This window comes from Acomys minous (genome assembly GCF_964271855.1).
Source record: "Acomys minous genome assembly, chromosome: 9".
NCBI lineage: Eukaryota > Metazoa > Chordata > Mammalia > Rodentia > Muridae > Acomys > Acomys minous.
Genome location: NC_140490.1, coordinates 51,644,868 through 51,656,897, shown reverse-complemented (window position 1 = coordinate 51,656,897; position 12,030 = coordinate 51,644,868). Strand labels below are relative to the sequence as shown.

Genomic DNA, 12,030 nt, shown 5'->3' with positions numbered 1-12,030 from the left:
CCAGCCTGATAGCCATAAACAAGTTCATGCCACCTAGGGCTACATGGCCAGAACTTGCCAGTAATAATAACAATAACAATAATTTGAACATCTATGAAGAAAAGTAAACCTAAAACTACTAGCAGCATTCGTTCTTACCATATAAAATATTAAATGAGTAAGAAATAGGAATTTATTCACAGATATATTTTTCTGTATCAAGAATCAATATGTATAATTAAAGAAACTTCTATGACTAGCTAGTCCTTCAGACAACTTTATCATTCTTCTTCTGACATGGCTCATGAATGACATATAGCAGGGGGAATCCCAGGCATTTTAAACAAAAGTCCTCCAGTAACTCACAAGGAGGGGGTTTGCACAACACTCAGAGATATTTGAGCTTCTTTCTGTTCCTTCTAAAGAACAGAAACCAGCATGTCATGATTGTGTGCTGTCTTACTTAGGGTTTTATTGTTGTCACTAGGTACCATGACCATGACAACTCTTATAAAGAGAAGCATTTAATTGGGGCTGGCTTCTAGCTCAGAGGGTTAGTCTTTTATCATCCTGGTGGAGAAAATGGTGCTGTGAAGGCAGACCTGGTGCTAGCATAGCAGCTGAGAGTTCTTCAGCTGGATCTGTGGGCAGCAGGAAGAGACAGTAAGCCACTAGGCCTGCCTTGAGCTTCTGAAATCTCCAAGCCCACCCCCTAGTGGCATACCTTCTCCAACAAGGCCACACTTACTCCAACAAGGCCAAACCTACCCCCAACAAGGCTATGCATCCAATAGTGCCACTCCCTATGAGTCTGAGGGAGGAGTATTTTCATTCAGACCTATCAGACCCTTTCACTAAGAATCCACGCTACTTTCCCCACTATAATAGAGCCATACTTTTGAAAAAAGTCTGTGTTTCACTGAGGATGCATATGATATAATGATGGATCAAATATAATAGATGGGTGGACTTAAACTGTGGCCACAGACAGGCATCGTGGTGTATACCAGCAACTCTAGCAACCAGAAAACCGAGGCAGAAGGGGAGAGAGTTCAAAGCCAGAGTGAGTAATAGTGCAAGTCCAGGGCCAGCATGAGCTACATAACAAGATTCTGTTTCAAATACATAAAAACATGGGTGACTAGGTAGGTAGATAGGAAGATGATAGATAGACAGACAGATGGATAAAACCGAATGCAGTATACCAAACATATACAATTTGCAAATCAACTAGCCAGTTGTCTATGCTACATCCTCAAATTCAGATGAGGAAATTACATCTCTCTTGTACATGCAAAGACTTTCTGTTCTTGTCATTATTCCCCATGCAATACAACATGACAGATATTTACATCAATCCTATGTTGGATAAAGTATTAAAGGGGAACTGTAATGGTCTACAGTTAAAGTATACAGGAGGATGTGCAAGTATTTTATATAATCTTGAACATTCTAGGTTTTTGGTACCCAGGATGAGTCCTGTAACCAATGCCCTGTGAACACTGTACTCATTGAAGTCATAGCATCCAGACCAGGGAGACATTGACTTGGTCCCCAGCTTTGCTTCTCATTACTTAATGCTCCTTCATTCGTGTCATCTTTCTTTCTTCCTCTGACCTTCTTAATATTTTATTGCAAAATATCTTTTAAGCATTTAAGCTACTAGTGGGTTTTTATCAACTTGACACAAACTAGAGGCACTAGGAAGAAGGAACCTCAAGTGAAGAGCTGTCTCCATTGGATGGGCCTGTGGGACATTTTCTTGAATGCTAATTGATTGAGAAAGGTTTAGCCTACTATGGGTGATAGCACCTCCAGTCATGCAGGTTCCTGCCTTGGTTTCCCTGGATGCTGGAGTGACAGACTATAACCTGTAAGGCCAAGTAAACCTTGTCCTCTTTCAAGTGACTTTTGGTCAGTGTTTTATCGCAGCAATAGGATGCAAACTAGGGCAGTAAGGCTCATAGCAGAAATACATTCTTAGAAGTACATGAAAAACTTGAAAAGATTTGTAGCATAGCACATTAATACCAGTGCAGACATATAAAAAATGAGCCAGATGTGGGCAGTCCAAGCCCACACTCCAAGGAAATAGTGGAGGAGAAAGATGCATTGATAGGTTGAAGTTAGGCTTGGAGTGGGCTGGGAGCAGGCGGTGAGTGCCAGGATAAGCAAGTTTAGACTAGCCTGTAGAGAGCTGGCTGGCAGTTAGCGATCAAGTGGTGAGGGAAGTGGCTCAGTACTAAATGAGCAGAGGAAGAGATAATATCAAGAAAGATAGATTATGAAAAATTTCAAAGAGACCATAAAAGAATGAATTGAACTGCTAGAAAGACATTGGTGGGTTTTTTTTTTTTTAAATGACCTTGGTAGCCAGATGACGTTTAGGAAACGGTAGATGGAGTGAAAGAAGGGAACAGGAAGTAGGAAAATGGAGAACTTGGGGAGGGTCAAGCAGGTGCAGAAGAGGTAGAGGAAGAGCCAGGCCAAGAGTAACAATGGTATGTGAAGAGGAGAGACCAGTAGGGAGAGGCTAGTGATCCCAGAGGGGGGGGGGCGGGGCGCAGGGGGGATATAACATGAGAGGGAGCTGACACCTGCAGTACAGAGAAGAGGCTGAGCTGGGAGACCACAGGGCATGAAACCACGCTGAGCCTGCCTTTGTACCCTAGAGGTGAGTTATCCACCTACTGGAGGTGCACACTTCTCAGACAGAAGAATAGCGCCTGCAGGGCAAGAAGGGGGGGAAAAAACTATGTCAGAAGATTCAGGAAGACAAACTTAAAGGAGTTTAGCCCGTCAATAGTCTCGGTGGTGGCATCAAACAGGTGCGGGCCACACCCCCAGAACAGCTTCTGGTTCTTTTGCTGTGTTTTTGTGGAGTGTAACTGTCAGGCAGTACAAGCGTTCAAAGGAATCCCCGTTCCTTTGATCGCTACCTCTCCTTCAGGAGCAAGGGTACAGAGCTGGTGAAGAAAGTCCAGGGCAAACATCGTTATTTGTATTATGTGTGACTGAAAGGAAAAGTTGAAGGTTTCCAAAAGTAAGTATTATGTAGAGAGAAACACACCCCACAACTTAGTGGGTGTGGAAAAGGTCCATTGGTTCTGTGAATAAGCCCGGGCTACATTGAAAATATTCATGATAAGGCCCATCCTACCATTTACTTGCCCTCCACATCCTACCTCTAAATTGTAAGGGCAGGTAAGAGGGCTTCCAAAGATGCCAAGTCTGTTTCGAACTTTATTTGAACTTCTGGTTGGGACAGATAGAACAGAGGACTTGTCCTGGAAATGGTAGGTGCCCTGCCCCCAAGACCAAGGGGGCAAGAGTGAGTGGCTCCAGAAGTGGCAGCAGGGATAGTAAAAGCTGGGGTCTGTGGTCCTGCAGCAGCCTCAGGCTAGAGGTTTGCACAGACTGTATTCGCCTGCGCCTGAAAGGCAAGGAAGCATATTTGGCGGGAGAGGGCACAGTGCTGACTGGGCATCTTGGCTTTGGAGTCTCCCTATTCGCATTAGACTATCTGTGCCAGCGGCTGAAACAGGGCTGCGGCAGAAGGCGGGGTGTTGGCCCAGAGCACTGACCCCTTGGCCCAGCGCTGGGAGAGGAGTTAAGGGGGAGCCCTGGGCACAGACCAGGGCTAACCTGATCTTGCTCCAGTCCACCAATCCTTAACGGATTTTCTTTCTCTCCCTTCACCCTTTTCTCTGCTCTCTTTCTCTCATTCTTTCTCTTCCTCTTTTTTCCCCTTTTCCCTCTCCCCCTCCCTCCCTGCCCCCTTCCCCTCCACTCCTCTCCCCCTCCCCTCCCCCTTTCTATGTGTGTGAGCCTCCTTCATTCCCCTCCTCCCCCTTTCCGCCTCTCTCCCTCCCCCTCTCTCCATCTCCTTCTCCTCTCAGCTCGCCGGGCGACCCTGCTCCTGCCTCCCACATTAATGGCGGCTTCTTCGGAGGATGACATAGACCGGCGGCCCATCAGAAGAGTCCGCTCCAAGAGCGACACGCCGTATCTCGCAGAGGCCAGGATCTCCTTTAACCTGGGGGCAGGTAAGGACACCCCTCCCCTTCCTCTGGGTGTCAGGCACCTGCTTCCTTCCCTCCTTTCCTTCTGGGCCGGATCAGCGCCCCCCCGCCCCTCCCTGGTGCCCCCCTCCCTGCGCCCTCCTGCCCTGCTGGCGCCCTACTCTCGCACTTGCTCCCTTTGTGTCGCCCGCGTGGGGAGGGCGTGTGTGAGTGTGTGTATTGCAGAGATGGGGGAGGGTAGCGCGTAAAGCCTTACACACAACCAGTGACACCCACGCGGGCTTTCCCCTTCCAGGAAGCAAAGTGTCAGTGGTAACAATGACCCCAGGAATCACCAGGCGGGGTGGGGATGCCTGTGCGGCTGTGGGCTGAGGGACTGGCTGGGCTTTCTGGGTGAGGCTGTCGCTGCGGGGCTACTACAGGGTGGAACTTGTTGGTGACATTCAAATGCCTGTGATTTTATCTGGAGGGTGCCACCGCACTGCTGGGGGGTGGGGAGGGGGCGGGGCTGACTGGGGAACAGCTGCTGGAAAGCTACCTTGGTGGTCAAGATGAAAGCTTGCTCCACAGCAGGCACTTGGGTGATTCCATGCGGTCCAAGTGGCCCAGATAGGATTAAGTGAAAAAGATGAGTGGGACATAGAAGGGAGAGGAGGAAGGAGAGGACTGAGGGAAGGTGGAGAAGGAAGGAGAGAGGAAAGGGGGAGAGAAGGGAGGTAGGAAGGGTAAATGAAGGGGACAGAAAGATTCCGAGTTCCTGTGCCTCAGGTGTGAGCACTCAGGCACCCAGTCATTTATTAAGAGACACCAGTCTGTCCGTTCCCCACTGCTGCTCCAAACTCACTATGGAGTTGCTCTTTCTGAAGCTGTTCACCACTAACTTGACAGAACACTTCTTCCGGATGGTTCCCAAAGCTCAGCCTGACCTGAGTTTCTCCTCTCCATGCTGTCTTCTCCAGGCAGCAAGAGAGAGCTGTTCTCTTAAGACTCAATTTCAAAATAAGTCTTAAGGAGCACACACTTTTTTTTTTAACTTAAGAACTGAACCGGTGTGGTTGTAGGTGTGTGCACAAGCGCTCTGAGGTGAAGGATAAGTATGTGATGCCTTGTGGAGAAGAGTTTAGACACAAGAAAAAGATTCACCAAGTAAGCAACTTTTTATAGCTAAAAAATGGGAACTGTTTGGAGCACAAAAACCAAGTATGTTTACTTCTCAGTGACTTGACCCTTTAAACAATGTGTTATATGGTCACTTCCTGAGTGGTTTGCCCCTGGCTTTGGAATTAGAGAGTGACCTTCAATGTGGATTTTTGGTCATTGTTTGTGGCATGCTGGAATAGTTTATGAGGCTCCCTTGGGAATCCCTGCTGGCATCTTCCAGATTCTACACATGCTTCTGAGAGGTCTTCCAAAGAACTGGGGAGTGCTTTCTTTGGGACAGGCAATGTTCCACAAGGCTAATGTTGTTAGGAATGCTTGGTGTTTCAACTTAGTAAGAAAGAAGATGAACGGTTAGTGGAGATCACCTACATTCCTAGTAGGGTTATACCAGAGTAATAAAAATAAAGCACTAAAGAAAGCTATCAAGTTTCAGCTACTACTACTCAATTACATTGGGCCACAGACTCAAACCAATGGCTTAATCTTTTATTATGCTCAAATTGCTCTGGAGTCCAACTAAAGATTGGTTCGGACAGGGCATGTCCTCATTTCACCAGGAAATAAACAACCCAGACATGGAAGCAGTCTCCCACAGCCTCCCACCCAGTCTTCCTTAATGTACCCCTAAAGGCACAGTGACAAGAACAGCACCATTTAGAGAAAGGTTAAAGGCAGGCAGCCACAGCGCTGTAAGGAGGGCTGAGGAGCTGTCCTCCCTTCCTGGTGCTGACGCGAAGGACAGAAAGGCAGAGACTTAACTGTCAGAGGGACAGGGGAGAGGGGGGGCAGGAGGGGGGAGAGAGAGGAGTGCTCCTGTGGTTTCTGTGAGGGAATCCCAGGGAAAACTGTGGAAGACTTTTATTCCAAAAGCTTTTCAGTTCCTGACCCCATCATACCACCATTGCCTCCTGTTTGCTGTGCCTCTCATGCCTACTCCTCCATGCCCAAATGGGACTCTCCCCCCTCCCCACTCCCTCTCTCTAATTTTAGGTCCCTGCTCACTCCTGGGGCTTTCTTTACTTTCCAGCTGGCTGCTGGTTGCTTTCTTAACAAAGTAGATGCACTCACAGATGTGCCTTTCCACCGCATTTAAAAGTAATTGTAACCTCTGATTTAAAGGAAGAGAAAAAAGCAAACAGCCTTGTTTATCTCCTTAAGCAGAGAGCTGTAATTAAGCTATTAGTGTCGTTATCAGGGCTGGTGAACAGAGGAGACTGCACACTCCCAGTGCGTTGTAGAATCTAGGCATAGCAAGAATTGTGTTTGCCTCTTAACAACAGTTTATGAACTGGCCAGGCAAGTTCTCCTCTGCCTTTTCCTCATTCCCCAAAACATGCAGTTACTCTGTTATTTCTGCATAAATTTCCATTCTTTTAAAGTACTTCTACTAAATATTTGCCTCCCCTGACCCCCTAAATGTATATAAGTCCATCTTTAATATTTTACATGTTTTTCAATGCTTGAGAACAGAAATTTTCTGAGCTATGTCTTTTATTGGACCAACATAGCCCTATTTGGGGGTTTTAAGCTACTGTTCAACATTTGGAGGTTATAGGTATTGATAGATGGGTGTTTGCTTAATATAATGTCAGTGCTAAAAACAACTGAAGACAATGTATTCATGGTAGGGCATCTACCACCAGGCCTGATTTAAGACAGTGGGAGTGGGTTTCATGTTTTCTCAGAAAAATTCAAATGTGTTGAAAGGACATTCTACACAGGGATCCACTCTGCTACTAGCAGTAATGATGCCAAGCACAAAATTCTAACTTGCTACTCAAAATATGTAAAAAGATATTCTCTCTCTCTCTCTCTCTCTCTCTCTCTCTCTCTCTCTCTCTCTCTGTGTGTGTGTGTGTGTGTGTGTGTGTGTGTGTGTATGTGTGTGTGTGTGTGTTTCTCATAAACATGCATATGAACAAGTACATGTGAAAAGGCCAGAGGACACTGGGCCTTGGTTGGGTGACCTGATCATCACACTGCATCTTTGTCCTCTGAGACAGAATTAGTGGAGCCAGGTTTGCAGCCACCCAGCTCCAGGGTCACCTTGCCACCACCAACGCCCACTCTGCACCTTAGCTTTGGTACAAGTGAATGGACAACCACGCTTCTTCTCTGAGGTCTATTCTGCCCTCTGTCTTCAGGCTCATGTAGAATAACATCTTTATCTCGGGCCCAGGAGGCATGATCTTCGTCGACCCACAGTCAGAATTGCTTTGTGTCTCTGGATATTTTTAAGTGAATAGCATGGCCAACCTCAGCACCCTTATAGTCTTTATAGAAGCAAACTCTGATTTTGTTCCTGGTCATATTTAGAAGCAGATATTTCTGACTTCCACTTCTCTCTTCTATACGTCCATATCCACAGGATAAAAGGACTCATAACTGCTTGGTTTGGGTACCTTAAGAGAGGAGGGGTCAGCTAGAGCCAAGACTTTTAACCTCTTCTCCATAACTGAAATTAAATATTATGTAAGATATATGTTTTTCCCCTTATCTTTTTTTTTTTATAACTAGGCAAGGTAAATCTATGCACAGATAAGCCACATGGCAGGCACACCTTCAATATAAAGCTTTGATATCCATTGGAAGCAATACTTCTAGGCACTTTCCTGGCCATGAACTACAAAACATCTTTCTTTTCTCCATTGACATATGGGCTGTAAGAAACAAATACAGAAGTTGCATATCAATACACTTTTACAGATACCTTTTATTACTAAAGCAAGCCATTTTTCATTGTGACTTGTAGAGTTACTCTTTGCATAACTTCCTCTCGATCACTGCTTAGTGTGCAGATGAAATAACTAAAATTTAGTGCTCTTAAATTAAAGTGGAAACTAAAGATAATTTGAAAAGCTAACATTTTAGTTTCTCAAGGTAATGAAGTAAAAAGAGACAGGACAGCCAATGTGTTATGTGAAGACAGCCTGAAGGAAACAGCTGGTGCCACGTGCTGCTCAGCGTATGAGACAAAAGAGACCCTTTATCTTCATATTTTGTTTCATCACATGCCTGGGCACTTTGAAAAGTGGGCGTGTCTTCTAGAGGGGAAGAGGACCATGTTGACATTTAGAATTATTTAATTTATAATTCTTTAACATAACAAAGGGTGGTGGAATTGAACAGGAAACCAGTTCTACGTCTTATCCAATGATGGTGGGTTTGTGCAACTTTCTACATGAATTTACAAAAGACAGCAGGAATGAGTTTATGAATAGTGCCTCTTTAATGTATATAAATGAAAGGGCTGTGTGGAGGCTTATAAGTTTCCTATTGATCTTTTCCTGCCCCATTTATGTACCCGAAACTACTAATCATTATCAGTAGTCTGGGTTGTGATTATAGGCATGGAGAGAGAGAGAGAGAGAGAGAGAGAGAGAGAGAGAGAGAGAGAGAGGAGAGAGATGTTCTTAACAACGTCCCATTATTGCTGTGTTTCTACCAACCAAATTGCATGTTGGTTTAATATTAAAATATGGCTTAATGAAAGGTGCAGGACGAGCTGTATTACTCTCTATTACTCCCCATATGCCACCTGGGCCCTTTATCAAGGGAAGAGATACTGACTTAGTGACACTCATCCCATTAAGAATATTAACTCAGCACTTGACTGTGTATCAGGGCCTTTCATACACTGCTCAGTCTAAGTGATGAAAAGAAATAGTATCATACTCTCTTGAATGTTAAGTTCTAAAAGTGGATTCTAGACAGTTATATATAATGGCATGTCCTTTGTCCAATGCTTGGAATCAGAGATGATTTGCGTTTCAGATATTGGCAGATTGTGGGCATTTGCACGATTTTTATCAGTTCAGTGATTCTACTCTGCAAAACGTAAAATAAAAAAAATCCACACCATGGCCCCAAATCAATCATACTCAAAAAATATTTGAGCTTGAAGCATTTGGATTGATGGTCTTTTTCCCCCAAACTAACAACGTTTGTTGTGTGATCTATAAGGACATTGCAAACTATTTTAAAAATTAATGACTGTAACGGACAGATTGAGTAAAGCAAGCCTAAGAGGTTGGTTCGTGTGGCAGGAAGAAACTGCAATATTGGCAGTGGAGAGAAGAAGGAGCTTGATTCAAGTTCTTTACCTCAGGCAGAAGAACAAGCAGTGAGAGAGCTGAGGGGAGGCCAGGGGAAAGGCCTAGAGCTAGCACATTCCAGTGCTGTAGCTCACTTGCTAGAATGCCTGCCGAGTATTCCTGGAGCCCTGGGTTCCATCCCTGACACCACCTAAAGCAGGAGTGGTGGTGCTTACCTAAAATCCCAGCCCTGGGGAGGCAGAGGCAGGAGGATCAACATTTGGCAGTCATCCTCAACTAGGCAGCTATTTTAAGGACAGCCTGGTTTCATAGAACTTCCTCCCCACATCATACCCCACATGAAAGAAGAAATTAAAAGGGAAAATTAGAGAAATATTTACAGGGTAAATAAAAAGGACAGAGAAAACTTTAGAGGTTGAAAGGCCACTGGTACATGGCAGGGGACAGCATCGAGAAACACAACATCAAGGCTGGGAATAACGTACACTGGATATAGCACTTGCCATAGAAACATTAGGACCTAAGTTCAAATCCCCAGACACGTATACAACTAGGTATAGTAGCACACATCTATAGATACATCTGTAATCTCAGCACTGCTATGGAGAGATATGAAGCAGAGACAGTGGGATCCTGGGAAGTTCATGGGCAACAGCCTGAGTATAGAGTGACAAATAGACCACCTCTCAAACAAGATGGAAGGGAAGGGCTGGCACCTGAGATACCCTTTGACCTCTACACACACACACACACACAGAGAGAGAGAGAGAGAGAGAGAGAGAGAGAGAGGATGGGGAGGGAGGAGAAGAGGGAAAAGGAGAGGGAAAAGGCGTAGCCTCTTGGGAAGTTACAGGGAGTACCCTCTCTTCGTGGATGAATATGGAGTTCTGTGATGTTTTACCGAACTGCTGTATCCCAAAGCCCAAGTCCCCACATATGAGCTGTACCACATTTGGAACCTATAACATGCAGGTCATTGTCCCCCTAATTGTCTTTGTCCCGCTGAGAACCAAGAATGAGAATGCCTTCCCATAATAAAGTGCTAGATGAAGGGCAGGTGCACGTGTGGCCTGGGTGACTGGGAGAGATTTCTGTGTCTCCCCCTGGCAAAGTAAAACACAGGAGTAAAAACTGAGAAATAAAGTGATCCCGCTAGGGTGTTGCCTTTTCCAGTCCAAAACCTCAGTTCAACCTAGTAGTCCCCAAAGACTGAACACAACCTTGACTGTCGTTATCAAGTGAGGTCGTGTTCAGGCCTCCACTATCAATTCTTCCTGTGCAGAGTGTGGTCTCCATAGAATCTCCTTCTCACTACAGGACAAAGTGCTTGGGTTTTACGAGTGCTTTTGAGTTTCAAAGTTCTCTTGATCTCTCATGGCTTTCCTTGCCTCATTTTAACTTTCCTGTTTGCAAATGGTGTTCATGAAGGAACCTGTGGCTTTGACCCAAAAGCACCTGTATCCCACCCTAGACCCTCGTGGAATGCCACAAGGGGCATTGACCTAACTGGGCACAAGACACTCAATAAGCAGATGGCACTCTTGTTTTTTATGACTTCCTCTCCTCTTTCCTTTGCCCTCTCTCTTCCCCCAACTAAACGCCCTAATTATTTGCTTTAGCCTTACAAAAACACAAGCTGAAGTTTCGAGGCAAGAGCCTCTATTTCTGAGAGGGAGAGACTTAAATGTCCCCTGTGGATATGCGGAAGTCCAGGGCTGTTCATTACCTCCCACTCACACCATGGAATTACAGTTTGCACAGCTGTGGAGCCAGCTGCCCCCTGCAGCAGGAGCCTTGTTGCAGACTTCTAGGGAAGCTGGCTGTATCCAGATACGCCACTTCTTCAGGAGGAATGTCACTTCAGACAGCGGCTTTTGTTAGAACTGAGCCGCTCTGCATGTAAAACTCTAGAAACAATTTCTCCTTGTTAAAGCTGTTCAGAGGAAACAGAATGAGCAGAAAGAAACATGTGAGTGATGAGGGGTCTTATTTATTTGGGGGCCATACATTTCTAAGGCTCTTTCCCCCAAAGTATGGATTTTATTCACAGAAGTGAACATTTTCAACAAGTAGTTGAAGACCAAAGCAGACCACTCAATAATCTGGCCTATCGCTTATTATATATAACTAGTGTATACAGTTAGTTGTTCCATGTAATCTTTTGCATGTATCTTATAATATTTGATGTTGAAGACATATACTTAATAGTTTTGAGGAAACTGGGTATTCAGTACATTCTTGGAATTGTGCAAGATTTCTCAATGACTGCATGTTTTTTTTCCAAGTGCTAAAGTGCCCATGTTATTTTTCCTTTGCCCTGTCATGGAAGGAGCTTGCTGGACATATGCAGCAATAAATCATTAATGTGGTTCGTGAAGTTTAGCCAAAGGTGTCCCCTGTACTGTACATGCTACTCAGTTCTCACCACAAAGCCCGCTGTGCAGACAGCCCTGCCAGCACTAACGGATCCCTGCTTGGCCCTTTTTGTTGGCCTGAAGATTCTTTGTTCTTCAAATCTGACCCCCGTATTTGCATGGAAAGGTCAAGTGGTATGCTGTCCAGGTACCTTGGGGACACTTCAGTTTCTAGAAACGAAAGATTTCCTCATATTTCTGTTGTTCATCAAAAATCTGAATCCAAGCACGTCCCACTTGGTTGATGGAATAGCAGCTAAATAAATGAAGTGTGCATTAACTCTAAGACCATCTGAAACACCTATAAAAAATAATACCAGGTCAGGTCAAAGGATGCTGAAGTCGGCCTGTAAGCCCAGCCACTGGCCTCTGGGCTATAACTCATGAAATAGTATCTGT

At 45.1% G+C, this 12,030-nt stretch overlaps 1 protein-coding gene across 5 annotated transcripts in view; it reads left to right on the top strand.

The window, feature by feature from the left end:
- PHACTR1 (phosphatase and actin regulator 1) overlaps positions 1–12,030 on the top strand; it is a 461,758-nt gene that overhangs the window by 27,331 nt on the left and 422,397 nt on the right. For all 5 annotated transcript variants that reach the window (XM_084794583.1, XM_084794584.1, XM_084794581.1 and 2 more), the window contains exon 3: positions 3,879–4,025. In XM_084794583.1, coding sequence (XP_084650709.1) covers positions 3,879–4,025 — 147 coding nt within the window. The remainder of the gene's footprint in view (positions 1–3,878; positions 4,026–12,030) is intronic.